The 27968-nt window shown below is 39.2% G+C and overlaps 2 protein-coding genes across 2 annotated transcripts; both read right to left on the bottom strand.

Moving 5' to 3' along the window:
• Positions 1–758: 758 nt before the first annotated feature.
• On the bottom strand, positions 759–13163 carry LOC103724378 (NADP-dependent D-sorbitol-6-phosphate dehydrogenase-like). Its single transcript, XM_008815610.3, has 6 exons — positions 12874–13163; positions 12213–12307; positions 11981–12098; positions 11749–11881; positions 1408–1627; positions 759–1291 (listed from the first exon to the last, which is right to left on the bottom strand). Exons 1-6 carry the CDS (start codon positions 13010–13012, stop codon positions 1061–1063), a joined length of 936 nt encoding a protein of 311 aa, XP_008813832.1. The 5' UTR covers positions 13013–13163; the 3' UTR covers positions 759–1060.
• Positions 13164–17165: 4002 nt separating this feature from the next.
• Positions 17166–17519, bottom strand: LOC103724381 (LOB domain-containing protein 22-like). The gene has a single exon (XM_008815614.1). The coding sequence runs from the start codon at positions 17517–17519 to the stop codon at positions 17166–17168; it is 354 nt and encodes a 117-aa protein (XP_008813836.1).
• Positions 17520–27968: the final 10449 nt, after the last annotated feature.

Below are 27968 nucleotides of genomic sequence, written 5' to 3'. Positions count from 1 at the left end.
TGGGTGTAAAGTTCTTTCTTTGCACCTGTATGTATTATAACCACATTCGTCATCTATAGGTCCTGAAGTTTTACTTTAGCTTCAAAAATACAAATGACAAACCTGTTCCAAAGTCGTATCATCAAATTATCAGGAGCTGATTTATGCATATTGTGCTAGCATAATATCTACTATGCTTCTCTAATACACCGAGCTGGTTCCCATCTCTGTGGTCGATAGAAAAGCTACATGCAGAGGAAAGCTAGCTCAACATGGTGTATACTGGGTGGATGACCGCATGAACTGAAGAATACCTGCATTGGCCCTGGTGTGCTGGTCTTTGACAAGCTCCCACTTTGATGCCAGCCTCAGTAAACCAGGCATGTATTTCTCTCACTGTTCATCTACATTATAGATCTGGCATGCCTCCTGATAGATTTATGACTTTTGGTCAATTAGAAATCCAAGTTTTAAAGAGAAAATTCTGATCGCTCGAATGCTCTGGAGGCAGAGCAGCTGAAAACGTAAGATAGGTTTGATGAGAAAGATGTAAATCCAGACTGATCTTTAACTCTCCTCGAGGGTTAAACAGATGCACATTTTTCTGGAAAAAAATGTAGTTAATCTTGAAAAGCTTGATATAAAGCTCCTCCAGCTATCTGTAAGAACTTGCAATTTTTGAAGCACCTCGGAAGGAAAGGTATGAACTACTTGGATTTGCCCCAGCAAATCGATGTCCAGTTTTGCAGCAAAATTACAATAACAGAAAGATAAGCAACTGCTGATACACAGATGTCCGGTCTCCATATCAATCATTTGAGCATGTCATCAGAATCTGAGTTAACCATTGTAACATGGAATATAAACTGACTGATCAACGATCACCAAACAACAGCAGCCTAACATCTTCTGTACCAAATTAAAGCAGACAAACACATCATTTCATTCTAAACAATGAAAATCTTGCAGGACATGTAAGCTCAAATAATAACAAAGAGTTTGTTTCTTCAGTTCTCTTTGCAGGGTGCAAAGTTGCTAGGTTTCATCATCTTCTTCAGCTAATATTGCCCAATTGTTTGATCTATGCATAAAGATCTATGCCCCAAAATTTAGCTGGCTGGTTGGTGCGGTACTTCCGATCAATACTTTTCATTTTATCCATGTCCTGATCAGATATTGTGAAATCAAAAACCTGGTAATTCTCATATATTCTCTCATTTTTTGAGGACTTTGGGATGACAACAGTGTTCCTCTGAATGCCCCATCGCAGAACAAGCTGAGCTACTGTCTTGTTATATTTTTGTGCCAAAGCCTGGCATACAAAAACGGACCAAGAAAGGCCATCTTAGAGCACTCCAAGAAAAATTATAATGATTAATGATAATAGAAACTCGAGATTATTTAAATAAAGATGGAAGGAATTGTTACCTTGATGACTGGGTCATCTAGACATGAGACAGTACCAAACCACTCAGTGTTGGAAGTAGCGCCGCCTAGAGGAGTATGTGCAGTGACACAGATTCCATGCTTCTGGCAAAATTTGACGAGAGAATCACGTTGGAAATAAGGATGTGTTTCTATCTGGTTCACTGCAGGCTTTATCTTTGAGTAAGACAAACAGTCTCTAGTAAGAAAAATGTCATAGTTGCTGCATAAATAATGTCCTCATCAGAGATCAAAGACAAGAGACCATCACCGCAGTTCAATCAGTAAAGTAAATGCTTCAATTGTCAATAGGATTAATAACTATTTAATTGTCTAGTATTGAAATGCTCAGAGAATTTTAACCCTTACACTTTTCAGATTCAATGATTTCGTAGGATATAACTGGAAAAGAAAAAACTTCATTCACTCTTGCTTCAAAAAAAAAACACCTTGGTTGGTTCAATAGGACTAGTAAGCATACATATTCGATTTGCAAATAGCATTGAAATGTGCAGAGAATTTTAACCTGTCTTGGTAGTCATTTCCATAGAATCAATGACTACATAGGATACATTGGAAAAGAAAAACTTCAATGGCTCTCACCTCGAAAGAAAAACACATTGATTGGTATATGACCACCCATGGTTGATTCATGAAGTCTAATGGCTTATATACATTACCCAAAAGACCAACAAAGAAGTATTTAGAAAGATGGAACAAGTTGATATGGCATAAGGGATCATGCCCACTATATGATATCAAAAATTCAATCCCTATTCCCAAAGGTTGATAGGGGAAGTACACATAATCAAGGGCAATGTCTGCAACAAGCATAAATCCTCCTTTAGATGCATTAAAATATAGATGATGTAGCAGCTTCATAAAATAAAAAAAAGAAATACATCATGCAAATAAAATTGTCAGTAGTATTTGGAAAGTACATGATTTCTGCACTTTAAGGTTCACTAATTTTATCTGACAAACACACGTTATGCAAGTGAATAATCCACATTGCTAGATCTCGCAAGACAAAAAGATCTCCAACAATTGTAGTCGATGAATCAAAAGCCAAAGGAATGAAAAGGATGAAAACAGAATAATCCCATTCACACACTCAACAGATCATCCTGGCTAAGATTACTTATCAATAAAACCAAAGAAATAAACTCTCTCCTCTCTCACACACACAACACAGAGAGAGAGAGAGAGACATGCATTCATACATGCACACACGCACACAGATAGAAACGCACTCAACAACAACAATGTGAATACCATGATCCACAAAAATTGCTTTTATAAGTTGCAGCCTGCAGGAAATTTTGAATTTTTTTTGCCAAGGGATTAAAATATTTTTTCAGAAGATGTTATGTTAGTGTTGTTACGTAATAATGTTTCTTAGATTTAAGTTTTTGTTGATATCATGATATGCCAAACCGCATCGAACCAAGCGTTCGATACCGATACATGGTAAGAAGGGTGTACCGGTATTCAGCAGGCCTCTGTACCGGGCGTACCAACATAATGACAAGGTGGCATGGTATCAAGCCTGGTACCGGGACGGCCTACCTTGGTTGATATGCTTGGTGCAATGATATGAGAGAGTATATAATGCATTTGGTTTTGGGCATAGGAATTTGATGGGAGATTTGACCCTTGAGTTTAAAATAGCTTATGACATAGCAACTACTAACACATATTTTAAGATGAGAGATGAGCACCTAGGAACACGAACAATGGATCAAATCTATCACAAATAAATTACCTTTTCATTAGGAGAAGACAAAGATCAACATGTAAGGATTATAAGGTGACACCGGAGAATTTAATCACACAACATAGGTTATTAATCTTAGGTTCAAGGTATGCCATACCATAATGAATCGGGCGGTACAGGAGTATCATACCAGTTTAGTACCAGTACATGGCAGGGGGCATACAGACATTCAGTACACCGAATCGGCTCCCATATTGGGCGTATCGACACAGTAACAGGGTGGCACCGGTATGGGGCCTAGTATCAAGATGTCGTTCGTACCTTGCTAAGGTTTATACACTAAATATATGAAGAAAAGAAAAGAAATCAAAAAATATCCAAAGATAAGATGATGAAATTTAAAGATGAAAATATTTATATTTTACGAATAAATTAGTAAAGGAAGAAAAATGAAACTTAAGGACTAAACTAAACAAAATGCAGGACCAAATGGTTAATTGTATTAAGAGGGTAGCTCAAGTTGTTTTATGGTAGTTAAAGGGGAAAAGATACATAAATAAAGAAAAGTTGATGGTAGAATAATAAGGTGCAGCAGGGGCAATTAAAATAAAATAGATTTGCTTTAAACAATAGGAAAAAAACAAATAATGTTGAGGATTTTATAAGATATAGGAATGCTAAGAAATATGCAAAAATGTTAATATGTTAAATGCGTAGCATATGATATTTGACATGATAGGTTGGGTTCGAAGAAGGTGAGAACAAAATTTATAGAATAGCTAAAGCTAGAGAGAGAAAAGCTAAATATTTTGATCAAGTTAGATGCAATAAAGTGAGAATAATAGGATACAGTAAAGGATAACGAAATTAAAGAAAGATGAAATATTATTTTGAAAAATTATCAAATGAAGATTCTAAAAAGGAAATTTTAATTGAAGAAATATAATTAGGGGGTCAAGATTCTATTGGTACAACTCATAAAGGTGAAGTGGAGATAGCTTTGAAAAGAATGCAAAAAAATGGCATTATGGACAAATAAAAAACCTATTGAGGTTTGAAAAATATGGTAGACATTAGATTACATTAGCTTTACTAGTTTATTTAATGAAAATTAAAAAAATAAGAAAATATCAGATGATCAAGAAGTATTAAGTACTTGTCTATCATAATAAAGGTGATGTCCAAAATTGGTCTAATTATCGAGGAATTAACCTTGTGACTCACTTTATGAAATTATAAGAAAGGATAATTGAACAAAGATCAAAAAAATAACAACTATTTCATATAACTAATTTGGATTTATACATGAAAGATCAACAATGGAGGCTATCTTTTTACTCAAACAATTGATTGAAAAATATATAAAACAAGAAAAAAAATATGTCTATGGTCTTCATTGACTTAAAAAATAACTGCACAAAGATTAAAAAAGATAAATCTATTCCATATAACTAGTTTGGATTTATGCCTAAAAGATCAACAATGCAAGTTATCTTTTTACTTAAATATTGAAAAATATAAAGAACAAGGAAAAAGTCTATATATGATATTCATTGACTTAGAGAAAACTTATGATAGGGAACCAAGAAAAGCAATTTGGTAGGCTTTAAGAAGAGTGTACATAAACATTATACTGAAATAGTTGAGGATATGTTTCCTAGGGTATTGACAAATGTTAGGAGTTATTATGGTACAACAAATGCATTCTTAGCACTAAATCCATACTTTTTGCCCTAACTATGGTTGAACTTACTGCTAATATTCAGGATGATATGCCATATCATATGTTATTGCAGACGATATAGAATCGATTGATAAAAAGAGAAATATATTAAATATAAAATTGGACTTACAAAGAAAAACTTTCGAGGATAAGAGCTTATATGGAATGAAAATTTAGTAAGAATGAAAATGAAGATGTGATTTAGGATTGATGACCCAGATATACCACAAATTAACTGAGTTTGTTACTTGAGATCTATTATACAAAATAATAGGGAAATGAAGATATATAATAGAATTAGGGCTGGTTAGATGAAAAGGTGCATCCGAAATATTATATAATAATTAAATATCTTGAAGACTTAAGGGAGAATTTTATAGAATAGCAGTAAGATCTACCATATTGTATGACTCATAGTATTGGACAATAAAAAAAGTATAAGAAAACAAGTAGAATATAGTAGAATTAGGAATGTTAAGATGGAAGCTTGGTAAAACTAGAAAGCATAAAATAAAAGATGAATATATTAGTGAAGCCATAAGAGTTACACAAATGAAGGATAAAGTGATGAAAGATCAATTAAGATGGTATGGATATCTACAATGAAGATCTAAGGACGATTTAGTAAGAATAGCTATTTTGGTTAGCATTGTAGGTGCTAAGAAAAGGAGGGGAAGACCCACATAACATGGATGATAAAGGATATAGAAAAGCTTCAAATCACATAAGAGTGACCTTAAATAGGAATACTTTGCAAATAAACGGTCCACAAATAGTTGGAAAAAGGCTTGACAATGATACTCATGATCGGTCATTTTCATTATAATAGTACTTTCTAAGAGAAATAATAGGTATTATTCTTATTATAATATAATATATGGTTTTGGTGGTGTTAAGGTGAGATATAATTTGGTGAAAATTGCATTACAAAATGTTGACATCAAGGTTCGCCGTCTTGGTACCAGACCCCATACCGGTGCCACACTAGCACAGTGTCGGTACGGTATGGTATTGGATCTTTTTGGCATATCGAGTCTCGGTATGCCTCCCGTACACCGGTAACAAACTGGTATGGTACGGTATGCCACGTACCGCCCAGTTCAAGCTGGTACAGCAAACCATGGTTGACATCATAATGCTCAAGAGAGACTTGGTTGCCTAAGGGTTTTTGAGTAATGCTACATACCTCCTGTTATGCGCACATGAGTAGTTCACTTGCCATGTGGAAAGAGTGGATTGGTGCAACTCAATATTTGTTGCCAAACAAGGCAAGTCAATTATGGAGTTGCCTAGCCTCTGGTTGTTGGCCCATTTAACATTTTGTGTGCACATAATGGGCACCTCAAAGCATTTTCCAACACTTTTTCCCTAAGAAATGCTATTTGGCCCAACTCTAGCACTAAGAAATGATCCTTCATCACTGGATTTCCATGTGAAAGGAGGGAATTAGTGCGATTCATGGGTCAACAAAATACACAGCCGGATCCTGACGTAAAGCACCAATCTGTTATTTACATGCGGTCTTTGAACTTGGCACTATGTTTGGTTCTCAAAGCATCATGTTCCAAGGCTTATGAGTTATGCTATTAGAAGATGGGTTTTTGAGCAGTAGGCATGCAAAGGACTGCCTGTTTTTAGACATGAAGATGTTTCCTCCCATGAGCCAGACTCACATAACATGTTACTGTGTTCATGTGATAAGCAGGGTCTCTAAGCCAAATTGTGGGCCATGCCAATTTCAGCCATTTTGGAAGCACGAAACAAGGCCATGACTGAGAAAGGTGAGGACATTCTTGTTATCATCGTAACATACGCCAGAGCGGGTACACCTTGACAATGACGGTCTCAAAGGATCGGCTAGTAAGTGGGTTGCCAGTAAGCAGAGGCAAGAAGAATAGATGCTGACCAGTGGCCTTTATATTGCATTATAGACCTGTTTTCTTATCATTCTCTTTATCACAGATTTAGAACATTATTGGCCTGAATGGCACACTTGATGCTGCAATAGTTATAAGTGAGCTTGGACAAGAGAATTTTTTCCTCAAGGCATCTAGGTCCTGCCTCAAGAAGATAATTAAATGACTATAAGTCCAAAGAACAATTTCAGTTTCAATGTCGTAATGTGCGAGCATGTGCACACATGCGTATAATGAGAACGAAAGCACTTGGAGGAAAAAGTAAAGGAATTAAGAAATTATGTAGTTTATTGCATATTTAATCTTAGCCTCTTCACACGGTGCAGAATATAGTTTCTCTTTGGACATTCAATAAATAGGCTCTCGAGGGAATCAAGTTGAATACTCAAAGATATCATAGCCACATCACTATCACTGGATCAACCCACTTCATGATGCGGAAAAGGATTTATTTGGAAGACCGTTAAAGATGTATATCATAACTTTCTGCTAGCTTCCATCCCTAGGATTTCTATCTTAATCACCTTCAGTGTCTTTACTCACTAGGCTCGTTGACAAATACAAAGTACCCAGCACAAGCCATGACAATATGAAATTCCAGCTTATGCACTTCATTGCATGTACTTGATCTTCACCAAAGTGGGTAAGATGTGGAGGTTGTAACTAATATGCAGGGCAACAGTGCAAGGCCAGTTATATTAACCAAATAGGAGCTAAATATAAATGCACATATCTTAAATCATGAAGATTAGGCAAACCAATTATTCTGACATCAATTTTTTTTTTTATATTGTCATCCTCCCATCCTAGTCTCTAGCATGTTCTTCCTCCACTCTCATTCTAGCTTGTCATTACCGGCTTCGCTAAAACATGGCAATTATCCAAATTACTGAATTATTGGACAGAATATGAAAAATCTACTCATCTGACTAGGTTATGCAGACAAGGACAAAATGCAAATCATAATGAAGTAATTATCACCAAAATCATTAATTTCTTCCACAAAAATTAATCAAGTTTGGAAAAATTCAGTTGTCCTCTTCTACTTTGATTAGGTCCTTCCAGAGATATAACACATGGATCTACTTTTTTCTTCTGAAGGACATGATTGCATGTTCCAACAGTTGTTTACCTCCCTGCTATGGAAGAAACACTTCACTGCATCCTGTTATCATCAATGCTTTCCAATCTTTCTCCCATTAGAATGGGTTAGATATAGCGCATAACCCTATATATCAAGATGGCTGTATGGAATGGTCGAGCATATAGCAATGACTTGTTGGGAATTGTGTCCCAAAGCCAATTTTTTGTTAATTGTAAGAAATTGGAGTTTGTATATGTTTTATTAAAATGAATAAAATTTATTTTGGCATTTTTTCATTTATTACAAGTGTTTCATCTTCAATTTGAACTCCTGTGTATTGTGATAAAGTTCTTAGGACTAATTTAGTGGATAAAGGAGGTTTTTATCATTTAGTCCTTAAACAAGTTCGCGACCAAATGATGAGCTATCAATTGGACGATAGCTATGTCAAGTATAGGTCGTTGTGTGCCATTTAGTTGGTTGTTCTCTTAACCAAGGAGTGTGGAGACATTATATGGCATACGGGTGAGATATAAGAGTACATCATTACTGAACAATGACTCACCTGCGGAGCACTCCACTGTCGGGAGTTAGCTCGCAAAGCGTATGGGCATAAGTACCCCTTAGACCTAAGACTATCGCAGTGACTTGCAAGCAACTCACTGTACTTAGGCACTAGACGACCTGAATTTTTAATTCAGGGATCGGAAGAATGCTGGGTGCAGTCAAGTACTCGCGAAGTCTGTGTATGAGTCAAAAAGGAATTGATCACTCCAGATTATAGGAGTTGATGTCTCGCTGTGTTTCAATTCAGTAAAACCTTGGCCAGGGTAAACCAAGTGATAGGTAACTTGATTTGATTATTTGAAATACACTATGGATGACCGGACCCAGAAGTCGACAGTCCACTCTGAGGTCATCTTGAGCATCGATGGTCATAGGGATGAATTATGCAGTAACCATACGTCTAGGTTCTTGAATGTTGCTTTGCATTTTCGTCCTATCCGGACGTCAGGTATCATTGCTAGATGGTCACCTTGATTAATGCATGGACTAGTCCATGTACTACCGGCTTAGCGTTCAAACCTATCGGAGTCACGCACATTAGTCAACCTAAGTAGGAAGGTCTTGACCCAATTTAATTAAGAATTAAAATTGTGGGTCATTTGAAATTTGGTCCTGTCTATGTTCAGCTAGCACTGAACATGAGGTACATGCTAAATTTCATGGATGAACAACTAATTAAGTCTGTATTCAGGGTCGATCAAGTTTCAACTAATGTAATTAAACATGATCAGGACTCAATTTTTGAGATTGGGTTTGATTGGGTCTCAATTAGTGTAATTAGGCTCGATCACGATTTAATTGGGATTTAATTTCGTATTTATTTTGATCTAAGTCGGACTTGGATCGAGCCGAGACTGGACCCAATTGAACCTCCCATGAGTCGGACTCATGTAGAATTTTTCGGGTCAAAAAATCATTCAATTGGGCCATCAATTTGGTTTAGAACCAAGTGAATTAATTAGGCTAACCCGTTTAATTGAACCGGCTGACCCAATCCAATTTTTAATAACCTGTGGACCCATGGACTCGTGGACCAAAGCTCACATGGACCCCTAACTCTCTTTTCCCATGAACCCTTAAGGTTTCTTATGAGCCGCGATGGAGAAAAGCTTGGGAGGAGAAAACAGAGCCTTCTTCCTCCCGGCTTCGTCTCCACACCACGTCACCATCCGAACTCCGTTCGACTTGCCGTCTGGACCGGAATATCCAGTTTTTGAACCAGCTACATTTCAGTTCAATTTGATTTTTGAAATTCGGCTGTTATCAGATGGATTTACTATTTTTCCCCACGTTTGTTTTTGAAACGAACGTTATGAATTCATAACGTATGGATTCGTAAAGGCAGTCAATTACTCCGATTAAATCCTCTCAGCATTGGCCTATAAGTAGGCCACCGTTTTCTCTCGATTTACAGATGAATTGTGAGTAAATCAGAGAGAAAAACTAGAGAGGATTAGTGAAGATTGAAGTCTCTGTCTGTGTATAAAACTCATGAAATAGAGAGGCTTAAACGAAAGTTCTGTAGGAGAAGAAGAAAAGAGAAGTGGTTTTTCTCTCTCAATCCTCTCTCCGGTGGTAAGCATCCAGATCCGGCGACGTGTCCTCTTCTTCCTTTCCTCTGTGATCGGCGTCCGAGCTCCCGGGCGTACAGTGAAGATACGGGAGAGAAGGAAGAAGAAGGAAAAGAAAGAAAAGTGTTTTCTTCTAGGATCCTTTTGCAAAAACTGGTTTTGCAAAATACAGACACCATCCTACCTTCCTACGAAGTTTGGCGTGCGCGCGAAGTAGAGGGCCTGCAGATCTAGGCCTCGCGAAGCAACGTTCAAAAATCTAGATCCGCCCTACCTCGACCAACTTCCGCTGCGGGATCGAGGTATGTTTTACATAAAAGTTATGTTTAATATTTATAACTGTTATAAATAAAATTTTAAAACTGATTTTCATGCCTGGCGTCCGATTTTATCGGACAACTTGGGAAATTTTCCCTACATGACTAACTAACAATCTGACATCAGCTTCTTAATAATTGAAGAAAAATTCTTGGGCAAGGCAATCTTGTGCAAGAGAGGGGCATGTGGAACATTCTCCAAAAAAAACTGTTTCATAACCATTATATGTAGGTCCCTAATATAGATAATTAATTACAACAAGTGAGCATGTCAGCCATTTGCATCAAAAAGAAAGTGGGCATGTTGGCTTAGGCATGAATTTTGAATAGAAAATGGGGGAAAGAAGGGATGTAGCAACATTTAGCCAGCTAATACCTACAAAAAGAAGAGGGGGGGGGGGGGGGGGGGGGGGGGGGGGAAGACTCCCACAGTTACCTGTAACCTGCACCACATAAGTATTGACTACCATGGAACTCACTCTTAAAAGAAAATTGTCAGCACATTCTATGCTACCAGAGATGGTCATGAAATTACTGCTCTAAGCTAACTGTCAGTTGTCACAACAGTTCTGTTTGCATAAGGTGTTAGGAGGCTCTTATGAACTTTGAAGCTCTACATCGGAAAGAAGAGAAATGCAAGAATAGAGTTGCAGCCCACAAAAAGGCCACATAGGTGTATATACACATGCTAGAGAATTCCAAGCAAATTTCATCAAAGATGTGGACTGCAGGAAGGACAGGAGGCAGTTTTTTTCATGAAGGGAGAGGAGATGCACAAAAAACATACATTTGCCAGAATACTTGTGACTAATATAGTTGGAACATCATCTAATATCATATTATAGCACTTACATTTAGCAACTACTTTTCTCTAAAAGAAAACCTGTCTTATAACATGTAAGTACTTTACATAAAGGTACAAATCATAAAGAGACTGATGTTAGATCAAGAAGTTCTTATCTCTCAGTGAGATATAACCAACAAATCTCTAAATCTAGAAATTGATGAGAATTATGATAAATAAATCACAAGCTTAAAAAAATATAACTTTTGCACCCATAAGTATCTAAAGGCACAAGACCATGTCATATAGAAAACTACAATAGTAAGAACATGTTCGAAGCCAAAGGCAGGTCAGTAAAAGAAATATAATTGGGTTAGGAAACATTGGTAACTACAAAATCAGCATCCAAACCATTAGGAATAATACTCAGGAACATTTTGGAAAAAGAAGGCAGAAGAATCCCATGGTAACAATAGAAGACAATAGAATTTATGGGGGAGGGGTAGAAGGTTTTAGTAGGCTAGTGGACGGCCGGGGCTCAATTGGAATATTCAAATGCACACTAATCGAATGGTGCGTGAAAAACTACCAATTTCAAGTTGTAGGTAGGCTATAGTACAGGTATTCACATGAAATTTGAAATCAAAACATGTAAGCAGCTCTACCTGATTCCAATACTGCGTACCAATCCCATAGACACAAGATCTTCCATTGCATGCCAAGTAGTCTCCAGGGATATTGTTGTATCTATGTCTAGCACACCATTTTCATCAAGAGCGCTAGAAGTTGTTCCTACCCCTGCATATCCACCAAAATAATGGTACAATTGGCTCCAAAGATGCTGATAGTTTGAAATCGGTGCTTGCTAATTTAAGCAAAATGTTAGTAGGAACATACCAGAATGCTTTATAGCAATAGGAAAGTGGATAAGGTAGAGATCGAGGTAGTCTAACTGAAGCTTCTTCAAGCTATCCTTGCAGGCCTCAACCACATGCCCATGGTCTGAATTCCAAAGCTGTCTTACCAGAGACAAGAAAAATCAGCCTTCGCATTGGAGAAATAATTACAGTTATCAAAAATTGCTAACACTCTGAATTATCTGGCTCGATGGTTAAACTCATTAGCAGACCTTGCTTGTGATGAAGAGGTCCTCTCTTTTGACAAGTCCAGTCTGAAATGCTTCCGCAAGTGCTTCACCAACTTCGGCTTCGTTCTGGTAATCAGCTGCAATGAGTGATTACTGTTTTCAGATACATCCATGCCTTTGCAAGATTGTTGTTGTCTGGAGGACAACACATTCAAATGTATGATATACATCACCAAATATGAAGAAACAGTACAACATCATGCCTCCTTATTCAAGATCAACTGCACCAGTTGCAGTGTGAAATGCATGATATACATCACCAAAAGAATACAGCAGCAGCAGCAAAAACAAGAAGAGGAATTTAAGGCTTATCTCACAAAGGTGGGGCCAGCTTCGATGAATTCTTAAACAGGCAAAACCACAGCACGGTGTCGGCCAACAGCGAGATAGGATCCACAAAGTCGACCCTAAATGGATGGGACAAGGATGATCCATCGTCCGCTACCAATAAACAGTCAGGCCGAAGCGCACCATCGACCATCTTGTTACTACTTACTATTTTGGTCTACTATTTACAGCAATATTTGGTCTCCTAATTTCTCCAAGCTTGGTTCGGAGAAACAAATTTGAGGCCAAATACTGTTGCGAGTCAAAGAGGGCAAGGCGGGGAAGGCCAAGGGAAGAAGGGATTGAAAGGAGGAACCTGCGCAATCGAAGTGGCGGTAACCGATCTTGATGGCGGAGAGGAGGAGCTCTCGGATGGATTTGCTCTCCATCCTCCACACGCCAAGCCCGAGAATAGGGATCTTGTATCCGCTGCTGAGGGTGATCGTGGCCGCCATCGCTGCTGCTCGACTGCCTGATCCGTCTCTCTCTGAAGTATGTGCGGGTGGCGTCTTTGCGGTCAAAATGTGGTCGCTTGATAAAAGATACCAAGCAGGACCGTGCTTCTATAGCCGACAGCTTAAGCCGTTTAGTGAATGATGGCTTGGTTCATCACCGCCAAGCAGCCCCTATTGCTTTAACAATATAAGCCAGGATAAATATCTGACAAATCGGGTAATAAAATATAAAAATATTGGCTAACAGATTTTCCGATCAATTATTTTCATTTTTAAGTTAATTTATTAATTATTAAATAATCAAATCAGTATGCTGGTAGGATAATTAATTATGAATTGTTTTATCCTTATTTCTTAAGAGGCGTTTGGTATGGGGTGATCGTCTCAGGATCAAGGATGATGTGGGTGGAGGTGATGAGATCACCGCGTTTGGTTGTACCACGGTGATCCCACGTGGCAGTGATCTTAAATCACCTCCACTCCTCAAATCACCCTCCAACTCGGTGATGGGATACCCGTCCTTGAGGTCGGGAATCCAACATCACCCCAGGGCAGTGATCCTGGATTGAAAGTTAAAGACAAAAATATTAATTCTATAATGAAAAATAATTATTACTATTAAATTTTTTTATTATAAGTATAAATAAAAATATTAATTCTATAATGAAAAATAACATATTTTTTAAGATTAATAATTTATAGAAGTAATAAATATATTTTTATAGAATATATTAATAATTAATATATTGATAGATATATTAAATTTTATTATAATATATTTTATATGATTAATAAATATATGATAAAGGCTACTAAAAGTAGAATATGTGATAAAATTATGGAGCTATTATAGAAATTAGTATATTGACTTACATTTTTAATTCATGAGAATTAAAAACACATAAAAAATCCATCTAAGATATATCAGGGGTATTTGTGGTATTATGTGGTCAGTGATTTTGGATCTCCGTACCATACCAAACAAGTTACTCATGGATACCTGGGGATTTTTAATTACTAGACCATGGCTTACCAAATACATTGATTTTAAATCACTGGGATCAAATCATCCCAGCATTCGGATCATCCAGGATCTTAGATCACCATGGTGATCCTGTTTGGGTTACCAAATGCCCCCTTAGGTTTTATGATTGAAAATTGTATTAACCTCAGTTGAAATCTTGGAAAACCATGGGACATTACCCAATCTTTCCAAATTTGGACTGCTTTAATTCTAGGCTTAAAAATAAAACTCGATTATCTTGGTGCATTGTAGCCATCAAAAGTACTAAAAATATGACTTTCTAAAACTTTGCACTTTAAATTTCTACAGAAATTAGGCTCCTTGCTATTTTTTCTCAATGATATAGCCAACCAAGAAAGCAATGCAACATCTAATTTTTTCTCAATGATATAGCCAACCGAGAAAGCAATACAACATCTAATTTAAGTTCTCTTAATTGCATATACCCCCACCAACTATCCAGTTTGAATTCTTGCAAAAAAATATCTGAAGTGTAAAAACTGTTCATTACTCTCAGAATGCAAATTGTTGCCGTGAAGTCTGGCCTGACCTAGGTCCTAAGTAGGAGAAATGCTGAAAGACTCGATGGGGAGTTACTCATGTTGTGCAAGGTTATGATTCAGAGTGGAATGTTGCGTCCAAGGCTCTAGCCCACGATCGAGCTCCGACCTGATACAACAAAGACAAAGAAGTCCTCTTGCCGAGGTGGGCCCAGCGGGAGACCCTTCAATGCCTAACTTAGGACGATACCCAGGGAACAAAGGCAGTTCTCAAGAGTTTATCAGGGCACCAGAGTACCTATCTAGAAGGTCCTCCTGGGAGTGAATTATATAGGTGGAGGCGAGCGCCCGTCGCCCAATAATTCGAGCACGTGTGTTGGCCATAATTAGCAGGCTTCCGCACGTTCCGAGAATCAGGTGTAGACATTTCGCATGCGGATCATGCCCTACATATTTTGCTGGCGTGATTTCAAAAATTGCTCAAGATTACGGCCGAGGTATTGCTAGTTATGAGGGATCTTTTGGCATTCAAAGCCACTTGTGCGCTCTTAGACTTGTCATGTGGCGGGCTTTGATTGGCCAACCCTTCATATGAGCTATGCTTGATTTAGAGGCACATCACTTGCCAGCCACTTCCATAGCCGAGCCAAGCCCATTGACTCAGGTTATGGAAGTAGTTTTATCAGTATAGCCGACCAATAAAGATTACTTGCAAAGCTAGGCAAGCATCACCGTCATTTTTCTGTAGCCATCTTTTTAATTCAATACCCGAAATAGCAAATGCGGAAGCGCAGCCAAGTACTGAAATAGGAGTTGGTTCACTTGCCCTTGATTGAGACGATCAGTCCTTGTTGACCTTTTGAGGTGAAGGGAGACCAGCGTGGAGATCTCCCAGATTCTACATTTATGAGAGGGGTGGCCACATTCTTGCCATTTTGGAAGCTTCGTAATTATGGAAGAGACATCTATAGGCTGGACTGAAGCCTAAAGTCCAATGGCAATTCAGGGGGTCTTTCGAGAGTGAATGTTTGGGCAACATGTGGCTGAAGTTGGTAAAGCTCTATATCAGTATAGGCCACCCAAGTACTCTATAAATAGAGCGGACGACTGCAACAACTCTTTTACCTTATCCTTTCATACTCTGAAGCCTAGAGAGAAAGAGGGCAAGCGTAGGGTTGTGAGATCCATCTTCTCCACTCTCCACTAGGGTTTTTTTCTAGTTCCCAGTGGGTAGCTTACACTTTTAGCTTGTTTTGAGTCTTCTCTCTTTCCTCCTTTTATCCTTCTTTCGCTTATTGCTCATGGATCTGTCCATCAAAGGCTAGTCTTCCAATAATACTAAAGAGGTAGCACAACGTTTGTCTAGTTCCCCTCATTTGCCATTGTCACACTGGTACCTGTCCCCGCTTTCTTATTATATGACTGACCAATCAAGGAAAGCAGGAAAGACGATCTTCTTTTGGCTACTTATCGAACTCTCTCTGATGTTTGACTACCACTAGTCTGCTCAAGGTTCTCCTAATTGGGCCTCTATGACTCTGGGAGGAGCCCACCCTAAGGTCGTCTCAAGTCTGGATACCGAAAGGAGCGTCCTAAGGGAATCCGACCTTGATCAGATTTGAACTATATTTTTCATTCCTCAAAACTTTACTCTTAAGCTGCTTGTTCCTTTGAATTGGGTGACTTCACTCGAGGAGAATTAGGTCGCCTTATATGAGGAATCTCTAAAGATAGGGATGAGGCTCCTGATCCCCTTGGTCATAGCCGAGTTGTTGACTCAATATCAACTCGTCCCGTTTCAGCTTGTCTTCAATGCTTAGAGGATGATAGTCGATTTCTATTATTCTGTTTGGGTCCAAGGACCCTACTGTAGAGATGTTCTAAGCCTTTTTCCAAGTGAAAGCTCACCTTCAAAATAAAAGATGGTGGTACTTTTCTTATAGGAAGCATTATAATATCCTTCCTCTGGGTCCCTTGTCCATCATAGCTGGAAGGGCCAATTTTTCTTTGTGACCTCTATGACTTTTTGGGACTTTCTAACATGGTGGAGGACCCCCAAAAAGTGGGTGTTGAGACTTTCCCTTTCTTATCGGATCAAAAGCAGGATCGGTTGATGCCCTTCACTAAATGAGGGCTAGGGCTGGAAGTGGGTCGGGCCGGGCCGGGCCACACCCCTACCCAAGCCCGGCCCGAAATTATTTTTCGGGCTTCGGGCCGAGCCTAGGCCTGAACAATTTTGCAGAAACTCGGCCCGAGCCCAATTGGGCCAGCCCGATTGGATAATTTCGGGCTTTGGGCCGAGCCTAGGCCTGAACAATTTTGCAGAAACTCGGCCCGAGCCCAATTGGGCCAGCCTGATTGGATCACGAGCCTAGCCCGATTTTTTTTTTTTGGGTTCCACTGTTCCAACCTCTTCACAACAACCTGTGTATAAAATTGTCAAAAAAAAAACACCTCCGCCATATTTTTGTTTGCTGCAGCGGTGCTCTGTTCTTCTTGTTTTCCCAAACCAAAAACATGATCCCAGTTGTGACTTGTGGGGGCACTGCTGAGAAGATTGTGGGGGCCTGGGAGCGGTAGATGGAAGCTGGCGGAGGACGAGGGCGAGCTCGGCGGAGTCGCACTGGAGCTAGCGCTCGAGCTCGAGGATGATGCTGTAGCATCCGCCGACAGGGTCGTGGGCGCGAGCGTTGGATTGGAAGATAATGGAATGCATGGCTTCGGCACACTGGACGGGGTCGAGGTGGCAGATGATCTTGAGGATGTTGCTGACGCCAAAAAGGCGGTGGGCGTTGAGGAATTGGCGTTGCTGGTCGGCGGGGAAGTAGGAGGCGAGGGTGTAGTCTTGATTGCACTTGCGACGCTGGTACTTGCAGGCGGCACAGGCCTGGGTGGCGGAGGCGGAGGAGGAGGAGGAGGGGCGGTGGGGGTAGGGATGGGAGGTGCTGGTGGCGCTGGTATTGGAGGAGGTGGCAGCAATCATGGTTTGAATTAGAAGGGAATTTGGGCGATGGGGCGAGGTTGGTGGGGGGAGTCTCCTGAGCCTGCGGTTCCGGCGGGCCTTCGGTGGGGAGGAGGGTTGGGATCGATCGCTGCGCGCTCGGCAGGCTAGTAGGGGAACGGACGAGCCAAAAAATGGGTGGGAGGCGAAGGAGGGGAAAGGGCCATCAAAGAGGGAGAGATCTTGGCATTGCGGAGACTGCGAAGGGGAGAGAACGAGATATTGCAACCCATGGGATCAGCTACCTGCGCCTCCCAACGGTTACAAGGAGAAATACAAAACGGTCCCTTCGATCCCCATCCAAAGGCACCCACTCCATGCCGGAAAAGAGGAATTAAAAAGAGATGCTATTTTCAACCCATTCGGGTTGGAAGTGGGCCCGGGCTTGGGCCGGGCCAATGAGGTACTCGAGCCCAGCCCGAAATAGAAATGGGCTTAATTATTCAGCCCGAGCTTGGTTTGAAATGCTTTAGGCCTAGCCCATAGCCCGGCCTGCGGGCGGCCCGACCCGATGCTAGAATAGAAGAAATAATAGATAATTTCCATGCTAGAATAATTAAACCAACTTGAAAGAAATAATGTTTGAAAGCTTGTAAGTAGACCCAAACATGATCCTATAATAGAAAAAAATAGGATACAGAAATAAATTAAATGAAGATAGAAGTGTTATTAGAAATAAATCTAGATTAGTTGCTAAAGGATATAATCGAGAAGAAGGCATTGATCTTGATGAAATTTTGACTCCAATTAGAAGATTAGAAGCTATTAAACTATTACTTGTATTTGCTTGCTGCATGAATTTCAAATTGTTTCAAATGGATGTTAATGATGCTTCTCTAAATCGATTTATAGTAGAGGAAGTTTATATGGAACAATCTTTTGGTTTTGAAAAACATAAATTTTTAAATTAAATAAGGCTTTATATAGTCTAAAGCAAGCTACTAGGGCCTAGTATGGAAGGCTAAGCAAATTTCTTACGGAAAGTAATTTTTCAGGAGAAAATATAGACTAAACTATTTTCATAAAAAGAAAAGATGATGATGTTTTTATTCAAATATATGTTGATAATATTATTTTTGCTGCCACTAATGAAGCTTTACGTCAAGATTTTGCTAAGCTCATATAGGAAGAATTCGAGATGAGCATGATGGGTAAACTCATATTTTTTTTTGAACTCCAAATTAAACAAAACAAAGATAGGATCTTTGTCGGCCAAAGCAAGTATAAAAAAATTTGGCTTGGAGAAAGGCAAGCATACTGGTACCCCTATGAGCCCATTTGATAAATTAGACAAAGATGAGCTTGGTAAGAGTATTAATTTAAAGCTTTATTGAGGCAAGATCGATTCACTATTACATCTTATTGCTAGTAGACCTAATACTGATGTAGTTTTATCAGTATGGCGGACCAGTAAAGATTACTTGCGAAGCTAGGCAAGCATCACCATCATTTTTCTATAGCCATCTTTTCAATATCAACATAGAGATCTCCTAGATTCTACATTTATAAGAGGCATGGCCACATTCTTGCCATTTTTGAAACATCGTAATAATGGAAGAGATGTCTGTAGGCTGGGCTGAAGCCTGAAGTCCAACGAAAATCCAGGGGATCTCTCAAGGGCGAATGTTTGGGCGACATGTGGCCAAAGTTGGTAAAGCTCTATATCAGTATAGGTCACCCAAGTACTCTATAAATAGCGGACGTCTGCAACAACTCTTTTACCTTATCTTTTCCTACTCCGAAGCCTAGAGAGAAAGAGGGCAAGCGTAGGGTTGTGCGGCTATTTCTTTTGTGCCTTCATAGTAAGATCCATCTTCTCAACTCTCCACTAGGACTTTTTTCAAGTTCCTAGCTGGAAGCTTACACTTTTGGCTTGTTTTGAGTCTTCTCCCTTTCCTTTCCTGGCGGGTAGCTTACACTTTTGGCTTGTTTTGAGTCTTCTCCCTTTCCTTTCCTGGCGTGTAGCTTACACTTTTGGCTTGTTTTGAGTCTTCTCCCTTTCCTCCTTTTATCCTTCTTTCACTTATTACTCATGGATCCGTCCATCGAAGGCTGGTCTTCCAATACTAAAGAGGTAGGTCAGGGTTTCCCTGATTGGGATTCTATGACCTTGGCAGGAGCCCACCCTGAGGTGGTCTCAAGTCTGGATACCGAAAGGAGCATCCTAGAAGAATCCGACCTTGATTAGATTCGAACTATATTTTTCATTCCTCAAAACTTTACTCTTGAGCTGCCTGGTCCTTTGGATCGGGTGACTTCGCTCGAGAAGAATTAGGTTGCCTTATATGAGGAACCTCTAAAGATAGGCCTAAGGCTCCTAATCCTCCTGGTCATTGCTGAGTTATTGACTCAATATCAACTCATCCCGTCTCAGCTCGTCCTCAATGCTTAAAGGATGATAGTCGACTTCTATTATTTTGTTTGGCTCCAAGGACCCTACTATGGAGATGTTCCAAGCCTTTTTCGAAGCAAAGGCTCGCCCTTGAAATAAACGATAGTAGTACTTTTCTTGTAGGAAGGGTTACAATATCCTTCCTCTAAGTCCCTTGTCCATTCATAACTGAAAGTGTCAAATTTTTTTTGTGACCTCTATGACTGATAGTGAACTTTAAAGACCACGCAATAGCACGTATCTGGTAGGATAGTGATTACGGATATCGATCCACAGGGATTGGGGTACAGTTGTTTTTCTTTAAAAATATTTGAAAAAGAAAATTTGTGAAGACTATTAAACTAAGCAATTTAATAAGAAATGCAATTAAAATGATATCAGTTTGGAGAAACCTAGGACAAGGAATTCACCACTAACGTCGGAACAAGGGTTAATTATATTTTTAATTTATTCTCGGATTATTATGCAAATTGGCTACAAGCCTAAAAAGCATTCGAATAAAATTTTACAAAAGTAATTTAGGCATAATCCATCTCTAGTTAGCATGAAATGTCTACCCTAATCTAAGATGGCAGCACATCGCATCTTCCTTAAGTATGAACTATCTTATTTTTTTACTTCAATGATCATGAAGAGCAGTTGTATAAGCTTCATATTTAAAATCACAGAAATTAAACATGAAATAAAAGAAGATATTCATTAAAAACGATAAGTTCATACAACTCCAAGAATATAAAATTAAAAATATAAAATTCTTGGCCCTTTGTTAAGGCTGCATCCAGCCCTAGTGAAGAGATCAGCCCTCCATGAAGTGGTGGACGGCAGCAGCACTGTAGTGAACTTCCATCACGGCTACCTCCATCTCTTCGACGTCTCCTTCCGGTGGAGCCTCTACTGAAAATGGCTCCCTCTTAGCTCTTCTGGGAAGTCATTCCCAGAATACCCCAAACTATTCTCCCTCTTTTTATTCTATAGGATTCCGCCTGAGAGAAGATGGGTTCATGGGGTCCGTCTCCTCCCCTTTTATAGCTGCAAGCTCCCCCTCCTGTTTTCCTCACCTGGATAGGTTCTTCCGAGTGGGAAGATAAGGGCAAGTAATGGCTTCCTGTTCCGTGGATGCAGGGGAAAGGAGTGATCCGAACGCATGGCTGCTGGCTCTGATCCGAAGAGCTGGATGATGCGAAGAAGTTCGGATGGAGTTGGATCACGGACTACATGGACGCGAAGCAGAGGATTCGAGTTTACCCGTGGATAGGCTAGGAGAAATGCAGTTGTTTGGGATGTTATTCCAACTGGTCATGGGATAGGGATGAATGAGGATGTGATTCGTTGAAGCTTTGGAGATGAAGACACGGAATAGGATGCTTGATTTGCGAACGGGATTGGCTGCTAGCTTTGTTCAGTTTGTGGAGTTGGCTGGGATTTTGTGGGAGGACAGAACGGCCGGATTTGGATGGAATTAATCCCGAAACAGGGGATGGAAGATGAATCGTGATGGCTGGGGGCTTGGGATGCTCACAGGATGAGGATGACTCCCTGGGATTAAGCCGAAAGATGGGATTTGGGTTCATCCCATGGATCATGGGACTCTGTTTTGGGATGCAGGGAATTTTGTTTTGAAGCAGGGAGTGATGTGGATGAAGCTCACAGCTGAGAAGATGATGTTGGATGCGAAGAAGATGCGTACGATTGCGGGAAGGAAACAGGGGAGATGAACTTGGAATGAGATGCTTGATTTGCGGAGGGGATCTATGGGATGCAGGGGATCACAAGCGGGATGAGAGCTGAACTGTGGGATCTTGGATGTGGTTGATGGAAAGCTAGTTCGGTTGGGAGGAAGTGGTTGAACCGTGAGCTGGGAGATGCTTTTGCATGCATCACGGGAGGCTACGGACGGCTGGAAACGAGCTCTGAGGATGTTGAGAGGATCTCGGCTGGGAGGAGCTGGGATTTATTTGGGAGAAAGGATTTTAGTTGGAGATGATAAGGAAGAAGAGAATCGTGAGCCATGATGGTCGGCTGGAAAGTCTTGGGATGACCCTGTTTTTTTGGACATGGAACAGGGGAGATCATGACGTGGCTGAGACGTGGTGGAAGAATAGGGAGACGATGTGTAAGACTTGACACGTGGATGGCTTGCACGTGAAATTTTAGGAAGACTTTGAATAGCTAATCGCAGATGTGATAATGACCAGATAGTACAACGTAACGAAGGTTTGAACTCGATTGGATGTGAAAGAAACAGGAGAGTGGGGCTGGACCGGGGTGCGTGTCATTCAGGTTCAGGGATCATCCGAAATAAGTTTGACTCGACCTGCATATATTCAATCAGTAAATAAATAAATAAAACTCGAATTACCTTTAATAATTTATTAAAATGCAATGATGAAGGTAATACTTTTTTTTAGTTAAATTTACAAAATATGTGAATTAAAATAATGACAAGTGTTATGAATAAGATATTAATTTATACATTATTTAGCACTTATCATACCCCCCAACCTACATTTTGCTAGTCCTCGAGCAAAATAAAACTAACTCACTTTCGCAGGAATCGCGATTACATTTACCATATGCAATAAGGTTTTAAACCCCTAGGTGGTCCTAGTGGACGAGTTTTGTCTCGTGAGGGTTTCCGGCTCAGATACCCACAAACTGTTGTCTCTACCCAAAAGAATTTATTTTATCGTTTTATAAAATCTAATTTCAAATGCATAAGTGCCAAGAATTTCAAAAGCACACAAAGTTTTAATTACTAAGTCAGCCCAAATCCAAGGTCAGTACGCAACTTAAATTGAAGTTATTAAGTTTTTGTTAGAGAGTTGTAAGACTTATTTATACTTGGGTGCTCGGTGATATCTGGACCATGCACAAGCTAAGACTTTAGATTCTCCAAAATACTGCTAAAGCTAGTAGTTTCCAAGAATTGGTCAGATAATACCTAATCACTGGTTCAAAATCATCCTATCTTGCAGAATTTCGAGAGTTGTGGATGTTTACTTTAATACCTCATGGGCTTTATCTGTAATATTCCAGTTTACTCGAATTTTTACAACGACGGCTTTCACACTATCGTCTTTTTCAAGGTCAATATTATTTTCTCTTTCTCTGTTTATTATTATTATTAATATATTTATAAATAAATTATGCATTGTTACTCTTGTAATGATTCCGCCGTGTAACGAGCATTCAGTCAACACTCCCACACCAGATGGCATAAGGTGTTAGGCATCAAGACTCCTCTACGGACCTATGCTCGGGTTCCTCATACAAGCCCGCTGACCTTTGACAATAGGTAGCCCTTTTCGATGTACCTGACTAAATTCACTTTTTTTTTGATAAATATGGAATAATAGAGAATTAGATAGGTATAATTCATCAGGGGTCTGTTGGAAATTGTATCCTAAATGTCAATCGTCAGCATATTGATGATTAAATGAATTGACAAATCAATAAAGTATTTTTTGGCATTATTCATCATTTTACATCTTCAAATGAACTCTTATATGATGAAGTCCTTAGGACTTATTAATGATAAAGGAGGATTTATCTTCGAGTCCTTAAACTAGTTCGCGACCAAATGATATGTTGTTACAAGGACAACAGCATTATCAAGATTAGGTCATTGTGTGACATATACGTTGGTTGTCCACTTAACCAAGGAGTGTGGAGACACTGGTATGCCACACAGGTGAAGTGTAGGAGTACATTTCACTGAACGTGACCAATTCCGGAACGCTCTACTGTCAAGAGATGTTCCGAGTGGATATGGGTATAAGTTTGGCCCTCTGACTTGAGACCGCAACTTGTGACTAGCAAGCAACTCATTGTACTTTGGTATCGGACTACCTGGATTTCTAATTCAGTGATGGAAGGTCAATGGGTGCAGTCAAGTACTTGCGTAGTCAGTTGTGAGTCGAGATGGAATTGACCCCTTCTAGAAACAGAAGATAATGTCTTGTGATTAATTTAGCAAAACCTTGGTCAGGATAATCCAAGTGAGGAGTCACGGGATATCTAAAGTTAATCACATAATGGATGTACTAATTATAGGATTGACAGTGAGCTCTAAGTCATCCTGGCATTAGGAGTCAAAGGGATTGAATTATATAGTAACCATAGTTCAGGGTTCCAGAATATTTGCTTCGCATATATTCGGCCTATCCGGACGTCGGATACCATTGCTAGATGGTCACATCAATTAGTGTAGAAAGTCGTTCCTATACTACCGGCTTAGGTTCGAACCTATGAGGTCACACGCATAGAAGATTCCTGATTGATCAAGAAGGCTGATGAATGATTAAGAATCATTCAGGGGTAATTTGGTCAATTCGATTGGCAAATTATCTTATAAAATAATTAAAGTAATTATCGGAGGATTAATTAGTAATTAGATTGCTAATGAACTCAATTGGATTGAGTAATTAGACTAAGGATGAGCCAAATTGAATTATATTCAATTCTGGGCTCAATCAGAATTTTTGACCTGATTGGATTAGGTCTAAATCAAGAGGACTTAGGTTGACCAAATTAAATTAGATTAAATTTATGCTTAATTAGGGATTGACCTAATTGGATTAGGATCAACCCATGATAATTTGATCATTCTAATTGTTAGGATTTAATTAAATTAAATGGGTTTGATCTGAAACTATTCGGATCTTGAAATCCACTTGTCACATATCCATGCATGGCGCCATAAATTGATTTTTAATATGATTAAAAATTAATTTAATTTATTTAATGGTGCCATGGGACACTTGGCAACATCAGAGACCTCTTTCATCATTAGATGGGTCGAAATGGAGAGATAAATTTATGAAAAGAATTGGATAAGATCAAATTCTCTCTCTTCATGGCATATGTCATCCTTATCTTTATCTCACTTCTAATTAAGGTTGAATTTCGAATTTAATCACCACAAAATCACCACGTGACCCTCTAATCTGATTGGGGGCATAGAAATTTCGAAATTGAAAGAGAAAAGTGGCAACATGATGAATGGTTTAGATTAGATCAAGCTTCATCATGTAATGGCACATGAACTTGAATTTTGAATTTAAAATTCAAAACCCCACAAAATCCTCCACAAATATGGGATGGTTGGCATGAAGTTAGAGGGGATAGCAACAATAAAAGGACCTCCATCAGCTGGTGGTCGAATTCAAGAAAAAAAAAGAGAAAAAGAAGAAGAAAAAAGGGAAAAGAAAAGAGAGGAACCCTAGTTCATGCATGAAAAAATTTTGCATTCAATCTAGCTGACTTCTTCCTCCTCTAAGTCCATCGCGCCATTAGTTTTAGGGGTCCCTGATAAGAGTCTTTAGATCAGATCTAAGTCCTCTTCAATCTCTTTAAACCTTTCCTCTAAGTTCTTCTAAGAAGGCAGATCAAAAGTTGATAGCGTTGGGAAGATCAAATTTCAGCCTCAAGAAATTCTGCGCAAGCTAGCTCTTCCGCAGGATTGGATCTCTTCAGGAACTTCGCGTGGACTTCTCGTAGAGGCCATTCGTGTGCGTGGCTGTGAAGTCGAGGATCAGATCCACAAGTTTCATCCATCATAAAACGTATTAATCCTACATTAATCTTTTATTATGGTGTAAACCCTCTTTTGGGGCTCCTCACGGAGATATCTCCAGAATCCATTCAATGGATATTCGGAGATTAATTGAAATAGGGTTTTAAGTTTCAGATTTGATAGTTAATCATGCATGAAAGTTTTAGCATAATTGTTTAAACGATTCCGGCATAATCCTATGTGTTCTTAAGGTGCTGATTTCTAGATTTGATCTTGTAAGCATGCATGAATTAAATTATTTAATTCGGTTTTTCCGCTGCGTTTTTGAAACTTAAAAAGAACTACGTATGGCTTGATCCCCCTTATGAAGGGGTACGTAGGCAACCCGATCAGGTTCAGCCATGGTTTTTTTTTAAAAAAAAAAATCAGCATGCTTAACACCGAAGAACCTAGGAACTACTTTCAGGGTCAAGGTTGCTACCTGACTTAACAATATAATGTTGAACCTAACCCTTAGAAGTGCAGGTCATGTGTGTTGTGAAATTCCAAAGTAAAAATTATCTTATAACTCGCTAAAAGAACTTTTAATAAAAAGAACTCAAATTGACTTACTTTTGACTAGTCATTGGACTTTTTAGATTTTATATACTTTGTGTGTTTATCATTTTAGCACTAAAGCATAGAAATTAGGTTTTTTTTGATAAACTTATTTAAAAATACGAAAGTTTTCTTCAAAAAATCGAATCCTATACCTCCCAACCTAGATCAGACATTGTCCTCAATATTTTTTTTAATATTATATTATATTATATTATATTTTTATTATTTTTATTTTGGACGAAAATATGATGCATATGGAGGATAGAAGCATTTTACCGTAGTTGCATCAGTAATATGAGGGATCCTGTTAGACATTAAAAAATGCAATAAGAACCAAAAAAAGCAAAAACGACCTACGAAAATTGAGTTGCCTCCCAACAAGCGCAAAGTTTAACGTCTTCAGCCAGATGCAGCGCATCCTTATCAAATCATACCGGGTTCGTGCCGAGTTCTCCAAGGAAGAAAATTTGTGGAAAACTGATTGTCGGGCACAGAGTTGACTGCTTCTATGGCCTTTTCTATAGCAACGTCAAAATGGGTCAAGCATGTTTTCAGAGGGTCTTCCAAAATATAGGGAAGGGCTTCTTCTACAAGATCATCCATTTTGTCTATTAGGAAGCACTCAACTTTCCTCGCGGGTTGGTCGGCCGTATTGAACACATTTAATTTTACCTTCATGTTTCCAAATGATATGTTCATTACCCCCATTCTATAATTGATGCACGCATTGGCTGTTGCTAAAAATGGGCGCCCAAGGATCACGGAGATTTGTTTCTTAGGATTAGGCTCATGTTCCATATCAAGGACGATAAAATCTACTGGAAAATAGAATTTGTTTACCTTGACAAGAACATCTTCAATTATCCCACGTGGTGTTTTTACAAATCGATCAGCCAATTGAAGGGATACCGAGGTTAGTTTTAACTCACCTAACCCAAGTTTCTCATAAACTGAGTAAGGTAAAAGGTTGACACTTGCCCCTAGATCTAAGAGTGCTCGATCAATGAATTTCGGAAGAGTGTTGTGTTGGAGAATAGAACTCACTTGCTCAGTTAGGAAGACCTTTTTAGGCACATATGTCCTAGATTTTTATTTTTGGGTACAAAGGTCTTTGAGAAATTTGGCATAGGAGGAAACTTGTCTAATAGCATCAAGAAGCGGGAGGTTGATTTTGACTTGTTTGAAAACCTTCATCATCTCCTCTAGTGAAGTTCCCTTTTTGCCAAAGGAAGAGGGTGAATTAAGAGCTTCAGGAAATGGGGCCTTTGGGATATGAGTTTTGGCAGAAGGTGGACTAGCTGAAGAAGAAGAAGAAGATTTTAGATTTTCATTTGACACATTTCTATCCTCTTCTTCACCTTCCTTATTGTTATCCTCCCCAATATTATTGTCTATTACACGTCCACTCCTTAGGATAGTCAAAGCATTGGCTTGTTCATGATGAATTGTATTTAGTTGATTTTCTTGAGCCATGTATTGTCCCCTAGGATTACTCACTGGTTGGCTTGGAAGCTTTCCTTCCTCTCGCTTGTTCAGTGCATTAGCTAGTTGCCCCATTTGGGATTCTAGCTTGGCGATGGATTGCATGTGAGAGTGCACCAATTGTATAATGGTTTTCAAACCTTGAAGGGCGGTCAACACTTTCTCCTCAAAGGCTGTGTTTCTTTGGGGTGGAGGAGGATTGTGTTGAAATTGAGTCGAGGGACGATAGGGATGAATATCTTGTGGGGTTTGAAAATTTTGGAAGTAGGGTTGGGCAGTATTCGAAGCTTGCTGCTTTCAAGAAAAGTTTGGATGATTCCGCCATTTTGGGTTATATGTATTGAAAAATGGATCATTACCCGATCGGGACTGTGTTTGGGCAGCATTAACTTGTTCTTGCATAAATTCAGGGAATTGAGCTGCTGAAGGGCACTCAAAAACA

Source organism: Phoenix dactylifera, unplaced genomic scaffold (assembly GCF_009389715.1).
Source record: "Phoenix dactylifera cultivar Barhee BC4 unplaced genomic scaffold, palm_55x_up_171113_PBpolish2nd_filt_p 000162F, whole genome shotgun sequence".
NCBI classification, from domain to species: Eukaryota; Viridiplantae; Streptophyta; class Magnoliopsida; order Arecales; family Arecaceae; genus Phoenix; species Phoenix dactylifera.
This window is presented reverse-complemented; position numbering and strand designations above follow the sequence as displayed.